General features: G+C 36.7%; 1 protein-coding gene across 1 annotated transcript in view; it reads right to left on the reverse strand.

Moving 5' to 3' along the window:
* Positions 1 to 20,207, reverse strand: part of pcnt (pericentrin) — a 94,232-nt gene that overhangs the window by 19,703 nt on the left and 54,322 nt on the right. Inside the window, exons 32-42 of the mRNA XM_056459601.1 lie at positions 17,550 to 17,717; positions 16,773 to 16,925; positions 16,485 to 16,646; positions 13,643 to 14,617; positions 11,634 to 11,804; positions 7,437 to 7,937; positions 4,522 to 4,624; positions 4,258 to 4,430; positions 3,979 to 4,173; positions 1,552 to 1,722; positions 31 to 226 (exon numbers count right to left, since the gene is read on the reverse strand). Coding sequence (XP_056315576.1) covers positions 31 to 226; positions 1,552 to 1,722; positions 3,979 to 4,173; positions 4,258 to 4,430; positions 4,522 to 4,624; positions 7,437 to 7,937; positions 11,634 to 11,804; positions 13,643 to 14,617; positions 16,485 to 16,646; positions 16,773 to 16,925; positions 17,550 to 17,717 — 2,968 coding nt within the window. The remainder of the gene's footprint in view (positions 1 to 30; positions 227 to 1,551; positions 1,723 to 3,978; positions 4,174 to 4,257; positions 4,431 to 4,521; positions 4,625 to 7,436; positions 7,938 to 11,633; positions 11,805 to 13,642; positions 14,618 to 16,484; positions 16,647 to 16,772; positions 16,926 to 17,549; positions 17,718 to 20,207) is intronic.

Here is a 20,207-nt window from a genome sequence, read left to right on the forward strand (position 1 = left end):
CTCACACAGGAGAGATTCAGAAGAATATACCATCACTATGCAGCTGATGTTGCGTTTCCATCCCCTGTTCTTTTGTGGAGTGCAAGGAATCCTGGAGCTGTCGCAGCTGTTGTTGGCTCTGCTGGGTGCTTGCATGGAGCTGTGCATGCAGACTGCGTACCTCAGCCAGTAGACTGTGACGGTCTGCATTAAAAATCTGCTCTAATGATTTCCACTGCTGCTCCTCCTGCAATAGAAAAAGAAAATGCGTTTATGAATAACAAAAGCTTGTGAAAGCATTAAAGAGCCCCTATTGTGGGTTTTTGAAAATGACCTTCTATGCAGCGTGTAACACAGCTCTAAGTAAAGTGAAATATCCAGCTAAGGCTTAAATCTGAAAGTGCACCGCGTTTAAAACTACTGATTCAAAGAGTCGACTAAGAGTGGTTCAACTGAATCGTGGAGGTAACGAGTCTTGAGCCGTGCTAAATACGTAACGCAAGCCCCGCCCATTGACTTGGTAAAATTGAAACCCCCGGCCCCGCCCACAAACACTAGCAGATCCCAGTTGAATCAAGTCACGAAGATGCTGTGCTCTGAAGTGTGCGGGAAAGTTAGTGTTATTTTCCTGACCCAAAGATGAGGCGGTGAAGAGTCAGTGGTTGAAATTTTTTTTTGCAAAACTACCTCCGCATTAGTCCCAGCCTTGTGCTGTGTTCCCGTCATTATTCTGACGAGTGCTTCAGCAAACTACACGCTTACAACGGGGGATTCGTTGACCGTTTGTTAAAGGAAGGATCAGAAAAGACTATTGATGTATGGGACTTTGTCAGAGCTTGACAGGAACTTTACAGTACACAGTTCATGGATCAGTTCCTTCCTCCATTTCACAAGTGTAAGTAACTGAAGCGTGATTAAAATGATTGCCTCCTTGTTTTCTCTAGCTTGCAAAATATGTATTTAATTGTGTTTTGTTACTTGTAATTCCTTGTACTGCATCTGGTTAACTCTTTATAGTCTCATATCGCGTCTAAAACCATGCTGAAAACGTGACGCGTGCCGCTTAGTTAACAGATTTAAATGCGTTTGTGTGCTCGCGATCTACTGCCTTTTGTCGTTGTTATAGCCATCAGCTGCTCCTACACATGTGTGGCTTAATACTGAATGCATGTCACTGTTTTTACTTCTGGTTAAGAATAGAGCAATATGCTGCACTCCTGCATTGGGCTCATAAATATACTCTGCACTAACTACTTAATAAGCCGTGGTGGGCGTTTCTCTGTCTCACACTGAACGCAGTTGACCAATCACAACAGACTGGGTCATCGAACCAATCAGTGCAGATTAGAAACACGCTAAGGAGGAGTTTGGGAACAAATGAATCGCTGATTGAATCATATGGATGTCGTTTGGATAAGTAAAAAAAATGCATATTATAAGACATTAAAAGTGTTTTTTGACCTTGCATGCATATCAGACTGTTGTTGGGGACAACCAAAACCAAAATATGACCTTTTTTAATGCATAATGCTCTTTAAAATTTAAGATGAAATGCAAGGGGCTGCTAAGCACCTGCGTCTGAAACAGTTTCTTCAGCTGGTCCAGCAAAGGGGTGAGGTCCATCTGAGAGCTGGTTGCCATGAAAGCCTGAAGCTGAGTGTGAAGCCACTCTCTTTCACTGTCAAACACACTGCGCACTGCCTGCAGCAGCTCACGCCTCCAGTCCACATCCCCATCATCAGCCTTCAGGAGCAAACAGACAAATAAACATGCCAAGTTAAGTATTGGATCACATAGGGCTGGGCGATTATTCAAAAAGTAATCGTAATCGGCATTCAGAACCTATAATCGATCTAATTTTTCAAGCTCAATTTTTTCAATTACTTTGCCTACTGCGTGTGGAGTCACTAGACCCCGCTCCATTAAGCTTTTATTTACACTTCTGCAGCCACAATGACTGTTTTTTGACTTATTTGCTACTTTTATTTTGAAAAATATTGAAAATAATTTACTTTTTATAAAAAAAAAAGAAAAAGAGTTGTTTATTTTCACTGTTTTATAAGAAAAAGGCGTTCTAGGCAATGTGTGTTTTAAATTCAGTTGTTCAGTGTTGATGTTCATTAAATAATCATAGATAGTAGATAGTGTGTGTTTCCTTCAGTTATTGTAAACTCAAGTAATGCACCCTTCATTCAGAAATCTCTCACTTGTAATATATGAGCATATCTACTGTATAAAACCTGTCAGTGAACTATGAGGGCAAAAAAATAAATAAAAATAAATAATAATAATAATAATAGTTCATTAATCGTAATAGAGTTAAAGTGTTCAACTACTACTTTGTGGCTTCCCACTCTAAGCTAAATGTCAAATTCCAAATGACTAAAAACATCAACTTCTTTGATTTGTCGAATAGTTCCTCCAGAATTTAGTATTTGTCATCGCTGAATTGAATGCAAAATCAAGCAAATTATGTACAATTTAGAGAAACATTTTTTTGCCATAGATTTTGGCCATGCAGCCAGGATACTAAATATTTTGCTATATTTTATTAAATGGCATGTATGTGCAAAAAGAAAGTGCTCATCTGGGGCCAGTCGCACCAGCAGTGCGCAAGTTAAAAACGTAGCCTAGTTGTGACTTAAAGGGACACCAAGTTACAACGTACACACTACTAAATATTTAGTGTTGCACCACTGAACTTAGTTTAAATGTAATGCTATGTTCCAACTAAATATGTACAGCAGCATTACACCACCCACATGTATTACGCTAGAAAAAAAGACGACAGCAGGATGAATTACTTTGAGGAGCTCAAGATCACAATGAAGAATGGTCTTCCTCTAATCACAGCCTTAATTTTCTCCCAAATCTAGCATTTTCTTCAGTTTATGAAAGTGATTTTTCTTTAAGGAGCGTTTTGTGTTTATTGTATCCAATTAAAACGAAAATCATCATAATTGAGTGTTTCTTCCTGCTTTTTTCCTCTTTCATAAGCAGGATATAAAAAAATTCTAGTTTAATGGTTTGAAAACTTTGTGTGCATTCAATTTCATGTGTAATTCACGCCAATGCAGGTGTGCGTCGTCTGTTATTAGTGATTCACTAATTTAATGTGCTATAAAGCGTAACTTAAAATTTCATTTTCATAGGAGAGTTACAGTATATATAGATGCATTAGTTGCAGAATTTTAAAGCAGTTTAACGATTTAAATGCTTTTTAATGGATTTTACGTCATTCAATGCGACAAAGCATAACTTTACAGAGAGCTTACGACCTACTAACTACAGTTTGCCTTAACACCACGTGGTGCAACCGAATTGACAACAAATTTAGTTATAAACTAGCTAGTAATTACTAAGGCCCTAGTGTGGACTTTACGTTCCAGTTTAAGAATGATCTTACAGACATTTGGTGCAATCCAACCCTGGTGTAAAAAACCTTGAACCCACTTTAGACACATCCTGTGACATTATTGAACTATAGCAAAACTGTATTATTTTAACGGTTTTGTTTATTTTGATCATTCAGAGTCAATGCATCAAATAAACTCTTGGTGTTCTGTTTATATAAATCACAGTGACCAATGGTTCTTAAGGTTGAAAAGTAAAGCAGCAAGCAAACATCATAAGAAGTGGCGCAATTTTGCTGCAAATTGTGAAAAGTCACTGCAAAAACAATTTTAGGCTGCAATAAAGATTTTTTTTTGCTAAATCCAGGAGGAACTGATTTAAAAACTAAAAACAGCCACAAATATTATTTTAACAGTGACTGCATTTGACTGCCAGTTGATGGAAACAGCAAAGGAATAAAACAGCAGTGAAATACAGCCCAACCATGACGCAAAATACATGATCGAGCATGATAACCATGACACAGAAAAAATAAATTGTAATAAATGGAAAGTAATTTAAAAGATAAAACTCGAAAAAAAAAATTCTTTCAATGTCTGGAATTGATCTTTTTAAATTCCATGATATTCCAGAAATGCTCCTCACCCTGGGTTCCCTGTCAGCCATCCTGCAGAGCAGCTCTCTGAGTGATAAGATGGTCTCCTGTAAGGCCCGTCTCTCCCTCTGCCAGGAGGGGGGCGGAGCAGGATCAGAGTCTGGCCGGGACTGGCCAGATGGGGCAGGCCGATGGGACAAAGACAGGATTCTGCAGCTTTCCTGGTAGACACGCTTCAACATAGCCTATTAATGATACACAAACACACTTTTAACAATGCTACCCCCTCTCTCATATATGGAAAAAGGGATGGCAGTGATTATGTTTACCTGTAACTCAGGTGTGAGGGCCTCATGACTGTCATGCATGCTGCCTGCAGCACTATCTGTGTTTTCAGCAGGTGACATTCCTCTGCAGCGCAGATACTCCACAAAATGAGCATCTAAACGCTCCGTATTCTCCAACTCAAGCTTCAGCATGGCCTCCAGCTCTGAGCTCACGTCTATACATGCACAAATATTTCAGAACACTCCAAATACACCAATTAAACAAATGCAGTATCATTCAAAAGTGCATGCGTAAAAACAACGCACTGCTGCCATATCCATCGCTGATCCACTCAGGGACAGACACAGGAGAGGTGGAGCCAAGAGGGGACCGAGATGGTGTGACATCTAAATCGTCCAATTCATCAACCTTAAAAAATAAATAAATAAATAAATAAATAAAGTCACACCATTACCACATATTATGAGCTTGCCAATAATACTGTGAAAATAAAAACAGTCACCAATTCTAAATACTTATTTTTAGGGTGCTTTTGGGGCATAAAACATTTGAATATGATTTTTGGACGATTATTATTATTATTTTTTTTTCCATCGCTGCATTGCTACCATTGACTAACATAGGTCCATGAAAATAAAACTCAAAGGTCTTAAGTTAAATACTTTTATTCTGACAGTCTGCCATTAAAAAAAACTAGTTTAACACTAGTTTCCAAAAAACCAAATGAAACCAAAAAAGCAAAGCCAAATATGAATAACTATGATGATGATGATTACTATTGTTGTTGATAATAATAATAATAATAATATTAATAATAATAATAAATTCTAATAAAAAATGATAATAATAATAATAATAATAATAACAATAATAATAAATAAATAAATAAATAAATAAATAAATAAAAAAAACTATATTATTACTAATATTGTAAAAACAAAAGGATTCTATCAAGCACACTTTACAATATGGTTGTATTAGTCATTGATTGTTCATGTAAATAAATACAGCAACTAATACATTTATTCATTTTAATTACACTATTTATTCATGTTTATTAAATGTTAGGTAATGAAAATAGTCATTTATTGTCTGTTAACTCAGAGGTTCGGTACCGGTCCGTGGATCATATGGTACCATGTCGCACAAGAAATCATTAATTATTTCTGTTTTATTTATCATCAACTATCTTTTGTTTAAAAAACATTTTTTTTTTTTTTGAAAAATGACCGCATTCTCTTGGCTACATCTCGGTCACCTGGGCATCAAAAGTTAACCCACAAGCTAACAAAATGAGTAAGAAACAGACGTCTATGGAAAGTTTTTGCGAATGGGAAAAAGCCCAGAGAAGGACCAACGAACCGCCAGGGAATTGATCTGCAACCCATTTGTCAACAAATCAGGTGAATCCAGCATGCCTGTGTGTGCAAGAAAAAGATCAACTTCTAGAGATTGCAAATGACGGCGGCCATTCACATATCACGTCTTTTCCTCGCTCAAGTTCGATGTTTCCAATGGAGGCGTGTGGCTTGCACACACATATTGGAAGCGACGCATGCAAGCCGCACCAATTTGAAAACATGCCGCGAGCACACCTCCAGTCACGTGACAAGAACTGACTGATCAGCTTCATATTTTGCATGGAATATACATGTACACATTGATATGGACAACGTTAAAAAGCCAGGAAAAAAAACTGGCAAGACTGCACAAAATGGATGCCTGTACTCGCAAATGTCTGCAAACTGAATTTGCAAAGTCTATAATAACATCCAGGCTCTGATAACTTTTTTTAATAACTTTAAGTAAAAATAGTACAAAAAAATGTTATGTTTACTTTTTATTTGTATTTAGCCTTTACAAACAAAAAATGTGAAATAAACTATCAAACAAATAAAACTCTCAGACTCAGCTTATATATATATATATATATATATATATATATATATATATATATATATATATATATATATATATATATATATATATATATATATATATATATATATATATATATATATATATATATATATATAAATAAAAGCTATAATTCTAAAATGAATGTCTAATAATTATAGAATATTAATGATGATGAAAATGATATAGTAATAGTAAAAATGAATTACATTTATTATGACTCTGCTTTGAATGTGCTTGAATGCAAGTTATCTGCTATAAAAAGTCTGCTATTTTATGAAAAATAAATTTATGGTTTGCATCAAACAAAAATTAAGCATTGCAGTAAGAAATATTTATTTTGCACTTTCGTTTTTATATGCATATGTCAATTTAATAAATAATATTTCTGCTACAAAACAAACGAAACACTATAATAAATCATCTAATTCATCAGATTCCGGCACCTTCTCCAAAAACACTCGATTTACCTCAGCTGGCGGATCAACATACACCACATATCATGATCGCTCTCATCTGCACCATTATTTGTAACTTTAGGTGCGGTTTGCAAACCTGTGTACTTTTTACTCTTCAAGCCGTTTGCATTTCCCACGGTCACAAAAGCTCCCTGTCATCTGACAGCGAAAAGCCTTGAGTGATTGACAGCTACAGTAATATGAACCAATATAGTGGCAGGGAAGAGCAATTCAGCACGTTTTAAAAAGAAAAAAAATTAATAAATAAAAACAGGTCGCACTACACCCATGTGCAGTCGCACAAATGCTCCCAAATATATTATGTATATATTATAATCGTATAGATTAAATTTCAGACACATATGCAACCAACATGGTCGCAATTTAGAGCCCTGTGTATGCATGTGATATATATTGATAGAATTATTGTCCAGCCCTATTCTCCATAATAAAACTTTCAAAGTTGCAGCAATGTTTTGTCATCCTCTGAGAAACAACTGATGGTCGACTAGCAATCTACAGTACATGCGCGTATTTTAATAATACAATAGTAAAAATTGAACTATGATTAATAAAGGCTGTACATGTTTTCTTGATTATTAGTTCATGTTAGTGAATACATTAACTAACGAAACCTTATTGTAAAGTGTGACCCGATCAAGATTATGTTTTTATATACACTATATATACACATAAGTTCTGGTGTACATTGTTATGCAAGTTACTAAAAATAAATGTAATTTTTATGGTAAAGTCATTTAAAATGTTGGCTGAATCAGAAATTAAGGGATTCTTACTGTTGAGGACTATTAGATATCTTTGGAAAAAATTTACTGACTGCTTACCTTATCTGCATCCAGTGACTCGAGCACAGAGAGGTGTTCAGACACAGTAATTGAGCACGGAGAGGCAGAGTGTGTGCTGGGTGGAGCTTCCTCTGACGCTGGGCTGAAAGTTTGTCTGAGGTGTACTCTCTCTTTGTCCCGCTCCATGGGTGAAGGCTTGCTGTTGAGCTCCAGGCTGGCGTTGTGAAGCGCGCTGAGCTCTGAGAGGTGAGATACCTGCAGGCGGGACGGGCGCTCTTCACTGCAGTCCAACCGCCGGAGGACTTCAGGGGAGGACAGCGAGGCAGACAGGGACGGGTCCTGAGAAAGGCCCTCAAGGAAGCGGTAGCCGTGTTTGGGATGGTGGTCCTGGAGGTTGCAGCGCTGACGGAGCTGCTCTAGCTCTCGCTGCTGATAGGCCAGCTCTTCCTCCTGAACGGCCAGGTCATCCTGCAGACTCCGCAGCTCTGCCTTTAGGTGCTGGTTATGGATTTCCAGATCAGCCAATGCACGATCTTTCGTCTGATGGGAGAAAGTAAAAAATAAATAAATAAATAAATAAATTAAAAAAAAAAGATTTACAATTGAGCAATCCCATGCAAGTCAACCATGTCATGAAAAGTTCACCTAAAATAGCGAGTCCTTCCTATGATTTTTTGTGTATGCTTGTATTTTAAAGTACTTTAAAAACACTCAAAAACGTCTCTGTCAATGTTTTCAAACAATTATATTTGATTTACAAAAATCACACAAGTGGCAATTTCACATATGTCGCATCCATAACGGAGAGGTGTCACATCCATAATAGCGATGCAACGGTTAACCGATTTCACTATTAAACAAGCTTTAGCTAGTCACAGTTAATTAATTCTAAAGGCTTCTCGTTTCTGCACGCAACAAAACTTATGCAACTAAAAGTTACACCAACTGTGTGCTAGTTTGAAGTTCCGAGCTTGTACACAATACGCACACACACTGGATTAAAGGCTCATTTTAGCTATGGGTGAGGTTATTAACTAAGGGCCGTTCACATATCACGCCTTTTGTGCGCGCAACTTTCGTTATTTCCAATAGAGGGGCAACATGCTTTCCAGGTGCACCTAGTTGAAAGAATGCCATGAGCACACCGTGAGTCACATAACAAGAACTGACCAGTCAGCTTCATACTTTGTATGGAATATACACATTTCTACTGACACAGTTTCAATCTACTAGAACTTCTATGTTAAGATGCTTTGACACAATCTACATTGTAAAAACACTATAGAAATAGATACAATGAATTTAGAATTGAATATTCCAAAGAGAACAAAAACAACAAAAGGAAAATACCAAACAATTTTAAAATCTAGTTGATCAAAAATGCCTTTCAGACAGAGGTTTAGCAGACTTTGACTACATTTGTTCTCTTTAAAAGGGAAATACTTAACTAATATGTAGCTTAGATTTACATTAGAAAAATATATATATTTTTAATTATTATTATTTTTATACATTTATTTATTTATCTATCTATCTATCTATTTCGGTGTAAAATTATTACTTCTGTTTAAAATGGCAAAAACTTTTCACTTATTTTTATGTCCAAAGAGAAATGGACTATTGTTTGTTTTTAATATTTTTCGTAATATATTAATTGGTTACTGAGCAGCAATAAATAACACTTCAAAATATACATATATATTTAAAATATAGTTTTCATACGGTTTTCTAAACTAGTAGTGTTTTAAAATTAATGTGTAATAATCGTGATAACCCCGTGGTTATTCCTTAGACTGTAATCGTACAACCAAAATCTATAATTGTTGTCCCTAATCCACAACGAAGCTTTTTCCTCAAAAGCAAAATAAAATCAATGATTTTTGTTCTTTAGAGAGCCAACTCTTATCCTTTTGATTAGCATAATTTTTGGGGGGTTATGTAGTTTAACTAACAGAATTTCTACAAAGTAAGTTGTATAATATAAACTCGCAAACATTTTTTTTTGGTCACATCCATAACGCATGTTTATTTTCCTCATTTAAAATATAAAAAAATGTTTAAAATTGTTATTTTTCTGATCTCATAACTCTATACTTAGTTGTTTTAGAAAACATAAACAGATGTTGCAATTTAAAAGTTAACATATACTTTCTCTGTGAATTTATGTTTTGAGTTTTTACTGCAAATGTCACATCCATAACGCTGGAATTGTTCAATGCATAAAGAAACATGAGGTGTTTCGTAGAATTTGTTGGCAAGTTGATTAGATGCTAAAAGGTCATTTTTTAAGACTATATAAATTTTACTCAGGTGAAATCTTGTATACAAATATATAAATAAATAAACATGTTTGTTTTGAGAAGATATAAATTTATGCCCCCCAAAAAAGCACTGGACAAGAATGAATATTTCTAGTGCACATGTGTTGAGTATGTTAACATACATATAAAATCCATAACAACATGTTAGGCTTGATGGGGTTTGGAATGATATGAGGGTGAATAATTGTAGCCAATTTTCATTTTTGGGTAAATTAACGACTTATTATTACTACTCTTGCAGGCTTTATGTTGTTACTAGCTAATTGTTAAATACGCTTCAATTAACTTTTTTTCTCCAAAGCTCAAAAGATAACAAAACTTAGAGACAAATAAATAAAAAGGGATAGTTCACCAAAAAATTTAAAATGTCATGATTTACTCACCATTTATCAGTTTATTTCTTCTGATAACACAAAAGATGATATTTTAAAGAAGGTGAAATCTACTTCCATAGTAGGAAAATCGAATACAAATGAAGTCAATGCTTAAAAGATAATATTTTGGAAACTTGTAAGCATTGACTTCAATTGCATTTGATTTTCACACTATAGAAGTAATTTTCAGCCTTCTTTAAAATATCTTCTTTTGTGTTTAACAGAAGAAAGAAACTAATAAAGGGTGAATGATGAGAATTAATTTTTTTGGGTGAACCATCCCTTTAAATCATCATTTGAGCTTTGGAGAAAAAAATAAAATAAAAAATTCACTGCAGTATATTTAACAAACGGGTGCATTTCAGAAAATTATCGTTAGCCAACCAAGGTCGCAAGTTGTGTCATTACAAACATAGTTAGTTGATTTAGCATTTCCCAAATCCACCGTTCCAACGAACATTCGCAAACTGTGTCACAAACTTCTACGCTTGCAACTATACCTCTAGCTTCATGACTGTGTGCTATTCCCAGTTATCCCCCCTATGCCCTATTCGTTTAGAACATTCTAACAGTTAAACTTGGAATAATTTTTTTTAAAGCATTAAAGTCATCTCTCTTAGGTGTAATTTGCCTCCAAAGCATTTTTAAAGTTCAGTTTTAACAATCTTCATGTTTATAATTGCGCTCCCTTCACAGTGCATCATATTCATCATCATTATCATCCTCATCATCAATAATATGATTTCTATTATTATTAAAAGTATGATTTTTTTTCATTTCCTAATGAATAATAAAAATTGTATTTCTTAATAAATAGCCTTATTATTAATTTAAATTATTTATATATGAGATTTGAATACGTGTTAGCTTTTGTAAGTGATTTTATGTTAATTTAGAATAGACAATGGAATATTCTTAATATTTGTAGAAGAAACATAGCCCTATATGGTCCATTTACATATATTTCAATTAATCTGGAAAACGAGTGCATGTTTTTACCAAAACTAATTTTAGATTTTTTTTTTTTTTTAAATGCGTGCGCGTCTAAAACAATATACTTTGCACAAAGAAATTATGGGGTTCTTCTCTAAGTTGTTAGCAGTCCGTTTAGAGCATCACTATGGGCGTTTTACATTATGACTAACATGGTTCAAACGATGGATCTACGACAGAGAAACTAGGGGTTTTGGGTAAAAATAGTCACTACATCGTTAATTTCCCAAACGATGCATTGTATTATGATAGTTCAGCTGCGAGTTACGTCGTTGTTTGGGAAACACACCCCAGGTTAGCAACAACATTAAGCCTGCAAGAATATGACAGTAAAATTTATGCTAATCAGAAGGCATTAGTTTACCCAGTGGATTTTGGGTAAGTAAACAGTGAGTAAATTCTTTTTTGTGTGAACAAGCCCTTCAAAATAAAATTTCACTTGAAATCAGGCAGTTCACCCAAAAACATTGTGCCAGAAGTAGGCATTTAACAAACAAACAACAATGCACCCTAACATGTGAATTAATTAAGAAACTAATTGCACATACCTGTCCCTCTTCCTGGAGCTTCTCAGCCCTCTCTGTGCTGTTACTAAGCCCCTCCTTCACAGCAGCAAGCTCCGCCCTCAGCGCCTCATGCTCAGCCCTCAGGAGGATCAGCTGCTGTTCACGCTCACGAAGAGCAGTCTCAGCTTTAGCCAAGGTCTCTTCAGCACATGTCTGCACAAAACACACAGTCAGCCCTTTAACAGCAGCAACAAACAGTTAAAACAGTTACAAAACTCAGTGGTTTTGTTGCTCATTAGTGCATATCATAGCTAGAATAACGGAGTTTGAATGCGCTGTAAATCTCTTGTAAAAGCATGACTCAATATGTAAACTATTTCCAGCTTCCTAGAGCACATAAAACACTCCAAACGGATCATGTCCAGCTATTACATTGAGAATCATTGTTTTGTCTACTAAATAAACAACAACAATAGTACACACAGCTCTAAAGAGTGTATAATAAAACGTTACTTGCTAAAATGTTTATCAATCACGCTCTAAACACTGCAAATACAGACAAAGCGGGTTTACCTTGACTAAATAATCTTCTATTTAGATCAAAGTTTGAAGTAAACAGCTTAAAAGACTTCAGACAAGACTTCCTCTTTCTGTAAATTTGCTTCCTGTGTGAGTCGTACTCTCATATGACAGTGGGCTGGACTAAACCACTCCGTTCTCATTCCCCCTTTTTTTCTGCAGTAACTTAGTCACTACCCAAACTGCAAACACACACAACATGCATGATCTGCAACTAATTACACACTCTGGAAAGTCTCAAACTCTGAGGCTACTTCCCAAATAACTAAGTTTATGTCACAAAAAGGCAAAAGTTATTAGAGGGTATTTTTAAGGCTTAGCTGTGCTTATGGGGGGGGGGGGGGGGGGGGGGGGGAAGCAATGTGTGCTCATTCTTCATCTGAATAACTGAGGTTCTGAATGGTCAGCTAACATAATGTGCTGTGATTCGCAGATCGGCTCCATGTCACCAAGAAAAGTGTCACACCCCTACAAGCACACGCTTTAACTGAAAGTTTTTACACAGCAGAGACAGAATAGCTATTAGCCGTATCAGTTTGAGCCTGAATCGGACAGAAAATGAAGAGCACACAGCTGAACCTCACGCCTGCTCTCTAAAACAAAATCTGACAAGTGTCTTTCACATATATTCGGAATAAGCATGTGTAAGCAATATGAAACGTTCACATATGTTTTGAGAGTTTGCTATTTGAGATGTAAAATGCACGGAAATAGACACTGATAACTGATAACTATGAATTTGTAGCTAAATTGTTAGCAGTGCCTAACACTGCATTTCAGTGCATAAACAACATTTCTCGTTGTTTACATCCTTGCTACAACATACAGTTAACGCTAGAAACTGTGCATGTAACACTTACAGGTTGTGCCTCACAATTCACACCTTCGTGGTTGGAGGAGTTTTTAGCCGAATCCAGCAGTCAACTGGGAGATTCTGGAAGCTGTCCTTTGTCAAATGCTAGCTATATATTTTGTATAATTCTGTGGAACATAATTAAATTGTATTGTAACTTTTCTTCTCTTTGGAAGCCCGAATACAGAAACAGAAGAAGCTCTGTGGAAAAGCAGCGTTTGGACGGCATTTTAGCTTTCTCTTACAGCGCCTCTGGCCATGGGGTATATGTGCGTGGTGAATGCTCGTAACCTGAAGTGTTTGTGATCTCACTAACCCGGATGTTCTTTATTGTAACCCCCAAACTACGTTAGCTGTAGTTTTACCTAAGCTAATTCTGTAAAAGCCAATGTCTCCCTTTGCATTGAACTTTGAGCATTACATTCAAAGATGTTATTTGTTCACACAGCTACATTCCACATCAACTAATGTTGAAGTTACGGTTATTAAGTTGCACTGTTCCTCACAAATACCTTTTCAGATAGAGAAAGAATTAAATACTATGCTCAAATAGTCACAAGTAAACAGCGTTTGATTTAAAAAAACAAACAAACAAAAAAGATTCCCAAGTAGATCTCACCAGTACTTCTTTTTGAGCTTCTCCTTGCTTAGCAACCGCCTCCTCTTGTTGCTCATGCAGCTCTTTTATGTAGTTCGTCTTCGATGTCATGTCCTGTCTTAAACGCTCAATTTCCTCTTGGAGACATCCCTCACGTTTTCTCAGAGCCTCTCTTTCCAAGGACAGCTCGCATTTGCTGGTTTCCAAGGCACTGAGGTTGACCCTGCCTGCTTGGACGTGCTCCTCAAGCTCTTCAAGTCTGGACCGTAAATCCTCAAGCTCGCCCTGATTCTCCTCCTCTCTGTGCTGGAGCTCAGAGATCTGGTTTTCCAGAAGCTCCTTCTCAACACGCTGCTTCTTCACCTCCTCCTGAAACTCGTCTCTTCTCTCCTCCACCATTCTCAACTGGAGCTCCAACTCCCTCTGGCAGGATTGATGAGATCGTTCTTGATATTCTAACTCTTCCACACAGGCTGCCAATCGCTCAGCTTCTGTCCTTTTCTCCTCCAGCTGGAGTGTCAGTTTTTTTAACTCCTGCTCCAACACGGCCACTTTTCCCCTTTCCTCTCCAAGAGTCCGTCCAAGCGCCTCCACCTGATCTCCATAATGTTCTTCTTGGGAATGCAGCAGTCTCTGAAGGGAGTCCTTCTCGCCGGTGGCCTGTTCCAGCTCAGTCTGCAACTCCTGCAAGCGGGCGCGGGACGACTGCAGTCTGTGGCTGTTGAGCTCCTGGCACAGGCTTTCTTCAGATGCCCTCTGCTGGCGAGGACGAGGAGACCACGTAAAGTCTGACGACTCGGGGCTGTCAGTGTTGGGGTCGCTGACCTCATGATGGTTGGGGTCAAGCTGGCTTATCTCCTCTTGAAGCTTGTTAATAACCTCGTGAAGCTGCTCCATTTCTTCTTCCTTTGCCTGCTGTAAACGTTCCTGGTCACAACGGAGTCGTTCTACCAGAGAGCAAAGTTCTTCAATCTCAGCTTGCTTTTCCTCTAGAATCTGAAAATGTAATGAGCACTTATTACAAACCTGGGGATATTTCAGACAGCAGGTTGTGTGACATACCCAGATAAGTTTAAGGATTTGCAAGAAGATAAGGGTCTACTCCAGAGCAGGTTATGTTCAATCTCAGAGTTAGGCATGTGCATTTCTTACACAAGTTCTCAATAAAACACAAGCTGTTGGGGATGTTTTTATCCACTCTGAGGTGATTTTGAGGCTTAATTTGGCCACAACTTTTTCTCCGTTTCAGCAAATGGAATGATTTTTGGTGCCAAATGTTATTTCGACAAATTTTGGGAAAATGGTTTGAAACTTTTCAAAAACTCAATACACTCTCCGCAAATTTCCTACCCTTTTGTGATGTTCGGGCCTGTTTTTGCCCCATTAACTTCCATTATAACAACATTTATTTTAAATCGCAAAGCCATGACACCATGCATTCTAGATTGTCGGTGGGTTTTCCTGTTGGGAAAAGGTACAATTTGTGATTTTTTTTTTTTTTGTTGTTGATCATCAGTTACAGTGCAAAAAAAAAAAAAAAAAAAAGCTTAGTTTCTGGCTTTTATGTGTGAAAAAAAGCCAGAAACTAAGTATGTGTGAAACTGTAGAAGAGACCTTTGCTATGTTTGAGAAAGAAATAAGCAGCTAAGCTCTCAGAACATAGTAAACAAAGCATATATTAATGGTGCCAACTAATGACACAGACTATAGAATACACAAGACATGTTTGGATGTTTGCATCTTTGGATATCTTTCTTTTCTTTGCATATAAACAGGGTATACACAGGAATCCTAAAAGAAATTTCAAAGACCTTCTCAGAATATTTTAAGACCATCGCCACCTAAAGTTCTAATCAGTATCAAACCTTTAACTTGATAAACAGTTGTTGTTGAACAGTTGTAGTTAAATGAATAGAGCACAACCGTGCAATAGAACTTCAATAAGCTCAGAAGAAATAAAGCTTAAAAGAATAAATTACGCAGTTGTTTTTAGCAACAGGTTTCAGCCACTGTTTAAACACGTCTTTTTCCAACCAGGAGTACGCAAACTTGCATTATTCCCATTTTGCTGTCTGTTTTCTCTATGGCAGGGCTATTCAATTAGTTTGTCATGGGGGGCAGTTTATGAAGAGAATCCCAAATGAGTGCCGGAGAGATATGACATGCAATACGAGGGATGATGACACAACAGCATATAAGTCCATATGTTGTTTTTTGCTCCTTAAGACACTCACGTTGTATTTTTCTACATTAAAATGTTAATATATTGTATTTTGAAACTACATAATATCACTGCTTTATACAAGGTGGCTTTTTTTTTTTTTTACAAAGATTTATTTTTGATGTCTAGGTCACACTTGGAGGGCCGGAACAAATTGGGCCGCGAAATGAACAGCCCTGCTCTATGGTTTCGCTATGTGGAGAGTGTCACATCACCTTCCTGCGTTTGTCGCAAATTACTTGACATCACCCGGACAGAGGAGCTTGGCCAGATGCACCCAGCCCAAACCAATCGAGCAAAATAAATATATTTATGCTTTTTTGGAGTCAAACACTTGAACAAAAACTTGGACAAAGCTTGAAGAAAATTTAAGACCTCGTAAAAACGGGATTAAGACTTTTTAATACCTTTTAAGGGCATTAATTATCTCATAATTGATTTACCAACTTTAAAATACTTTAAGACCCCGCAGACACCCTTATAAAAGTAAGTCACAGGACTATTCAGGTCCATGTTGGTGCATAGGCAAATTGTTTTTTAAACCTTAGCATAAATTATGGTCTGAACAGTAGCTTTTGATGTGGATGGTCCATTTCTGCTGTTGCCCTTAAAACCTAAATAAAATAAACACATCAAACATACCTTATTATTGTTGGTCATATCCAACTCCTGCTGCAGCTGAAGGACCTGCTGGTTCAAGTGGTCGATCTCTAGATTCTTTTCTTCCAGAAGAGCAGAAGGCAGCTGAAGGATGGATTCGTCGCTACCCTCTTCCAGTCGTCTTGTTAGTGTGTCCACAGTCTCCTACACAACACAGAACGTAATTGAGGATTTAGTTAGGTGAAACTTATCTGTATACAATTTATATAAGATTATGAAGTTAAAAACACCCAGATTATACTCCTCATGGAGCTATACTTAAGGTTTTACCTGCAGGTGCGTGATGTGAGCATGAAGCTGTTCTTCTGTAGCTCTGCTTTCTCTGGTTGTGAGCTCAAGCTGTAGTGTTAGCTGTCTGACCTCTTCCTCCCTTACTACCAGATCCTTCTCAAGCTCGCTTGCACGCTCTGACAGCAACTCCACCTAAGCGGAAATAATAAATAAGTGGCAATTTTAATATAAATCATAATCTGTGTCTTGATACAACGCCTCATGAATAAGAGTGCATCGAAGCCAACGTATGTCTGCTAAATATATTTGGACATGTTTGAATGCATTTGACTACATAAGCATGAAGCAATCCAATCAAATTGACTTTTTGATAACCACTGGAAGTGTTTGCACATGGACAAGCTTAATGTGATCTATTCTGAAGTTAAACTTGTACTAAGCATTGTCCACTTGTGATCAGATTGCAGAAATTTTCTTAAAGAGAGAGAAAACCACATGAATGAAAATAAACGATTTAATTTGAGGTAAACCAACTGAGTTTCGTCTGTTGAACAAAATATATTTTAAAGAATGCTGGATGCTGACACACATTCAATTCCATAGTAGGGGAAAAATACCATCCAAGTCAATTGGTTACAACCATCAGCATTTTACAAAATATCTTTTTTGTTTTTAACAGAAGAATTACAAACGGGTATTTAACAAGTAAAGGGCGAGTACATGACATAATTAAAAAAAAAAATCTCTTTAACACAGGGTGTAAAAGTGCCTATAACTCTACTTAATCCTGCTCTGAATACACACGCACACACATACTTCTTGTTCTTTGGCTAGTAAATCCTGTTGTGTTGCTTCCAGCTGCTCCAGAACGTTTGGGTCAGGGGTCACATCAGGAAAGCGGTGTCTGGTCTCATCCAGTTTGGACTGAAGAGCCGAGATCTGGAGCTTATTAGCATACAGCTGCTGCTGCAAAGCTTCTTTATCCTGAAAGTAAAAACAAACAGAGACCACTTTGGATTAAAACCATGTAGGCAACTGTAGAAAAATAGGAAAATAACCTCCTAAAAATCTCACCAGACAATGATAATGTTAAAATACATACATGACGGTATTCATTTTGTAAACAAAAAAGGTCGAAAAAGCAAAACTGAGCTAAGCTAACATGACATGGATTTCATTTGACACTAACAGTGAGTATCTCAGCAGGCAATATAAAAACTAACCAGCATTCATTTTTGTTACAATCAGCTGCCTGGAGTGCTGCATTGCACTGTTCATTTAATAAACGAGCGGATTAGAGCTCGTGCATTTACCATTAACAGTTACTGGTGCAGCAGACTAGTTAGGCTTCTGTTCGTTTCAAGCAATGGGCAACAAACATCTTTGTCCTTCTGTTGACGAAATGAACACTGGTACAAATACGAATTTCAAAACATTTCCAGTTTTAAATAAGTGCTTTTTTCAGTTTTATCTATTAATCTGAATGCAATTTACATAATTTATGTTAAGATAATATTCAATTCATCTTTATTTCTATACAGATGTTCCTATTTAAAACTTGACTTTATTTTAATTACATTGTGTACTAAAACTGAGAAACGAAACGAAAAGATGCTATTTACTAAGCCGATACAGCTAGGAATTCTACTCATTGTAGCATAATAATCAGGGAAATTGGCCGCTTGACCATGGCTGCGGCAGATACAATGATATTACGCACTGTTACCTAATTGACCAACTGTGGGTTATTTTTGAGGTTCTGCGTAATATTATTGCTAATGGTCTAATCCGATTTAATGATTTATGCTAAGCTAAGGTAAAAGTTCTCCAGCCAGATGCAGAGATTGGCAGAATGGATTTAAATATGGTAAAACTCAACTATTTAGCTCTAGTGGAGTTGTAAAATGAGCATTTTTTTTTTTAAAGCGTTCCTTTAAATATTTGGATTCAAACACTATTTAAACAGTTGAAGTCAGAATTATTAGCCCCCCTGTTTATTTTTTCCCCCCAGTTTCCCCCAGAGTGAAATGACACACACGCCTAGAGCGCTAGTTCAGCTTGCTGGGTGCAATTTAGACACCTCACCTCGAACCTGAGCTGAAACATTTTGAAACTTGACCGTTGCATGCGTGTAAACAGCTGACGATCCGTAATCAAAGCGGCACGCGTCACGTTTTCAACGTGGCTTTACACGCGATATGAGAATATAAAGAGTTAACCTGATACAGCACACGCGGTTACAAGTAACAAAACACAACTAAATACATAATTTGCAAGCTAGAGTAAACGAGGCAATAATTTTAATCGCACGTACTTACACTTGTGAAATGGGGGTAGAAACTGATTCATGATCCACTGATCCATGTTCTGACAGTCTTTACTGATCCTTTCTTTAACAAACTGAAGAAGTCTTCTTTGAAAGCATATAGTTTTCAGAAGCACTCAGAACTGCTCAAGGCTGGGCTATATTGCTATTTTTCATCTTTGATTAGACTGTCCATAATATCCATCTGCACAGTGTGACTTCATTCGACCGGTGTCTGTCTGTGTGTGTGTGAGACTTTTTTTTCTGTTAGTGGGCGGGGCCGCAGGTTTCAAATCTCCCGGGTTTGCGCGCAACTACTTGTGTTTCGTAGCTGCGTCATCACGAAACACCTAATGACACGTTATCAAGACGACTCGTTTGAAGCACTATGAGTCGACTCTTTTATAGATGAATCAATAGTTTTAAACACTGTACACTTACAGATTTAAGCCTTAGCTGGATATTTCACTTCACTTAGGAGCTGTGTGACACACTACATGGAAGGGCATTTTCAAAAACCCATAATATGGGCTCTTTAATAACTCATTTATATTAACCGATTTATTTTATCTTTGCCATGATGACAGTACATAATATTTTACTAGATATTTTTCAAAACACTTCTATACAGCTTAAAAAGGTGACATTTAAAGGCTTTACTATGTTAATTAGGTTAACTAGGCTGGTTAGGGTAATTAGGCAAGTTATTGTATAAAGACGGTTTGTTCTGTAGACTTTAAAAAAAAAAAGGGGGGGCTAATAATTCTGACTTCAACTGTATATACGTACAGTTTCAATTATTGTTATTCAACCCCCTTTTAATGTTTTTTCTTTTTTAAATATTTCCCAAATGACGTTTAACAGAGCAAGGAAATTTTTACAGTATGTCTGATAATATTTTTTCTTCTGGAGAAAGTCTTATTTGTTTTATTTCAGCTAGAATAAAAGCAGTTTTTTATTTTTTTAAAAACCATTTTAAGGTCAAAATTATTATTAGAGAATAGATACTTTTAAGGGGGTTACAAGACTATCCTAAATCGAACAGACATTTATTTCTATAGCACTTTTACGATGTCGATTGTGTCAAACAGCTTAACATGGTAGTTCTAATAAACTCAAACTGCTTCAGTCCAGCTTTCAGAGCTGAAGTTTCAAGCAAGTTCAACAAT

This window comes from Danio aesculapii, chromosome 6 (genome assembly GCF_903798145.1).
Source record: "Danio aesculapii chromosome 6, fDanAes4.1, whole genome shotgun sequence".
Classification (NCBI taxonomy): domain Eukaryota; kingdom Metazoa; phylum Chordata; class Actinopteri; order Cypriniformes; family Danionidae; genus Danio; species Danio aesculapii.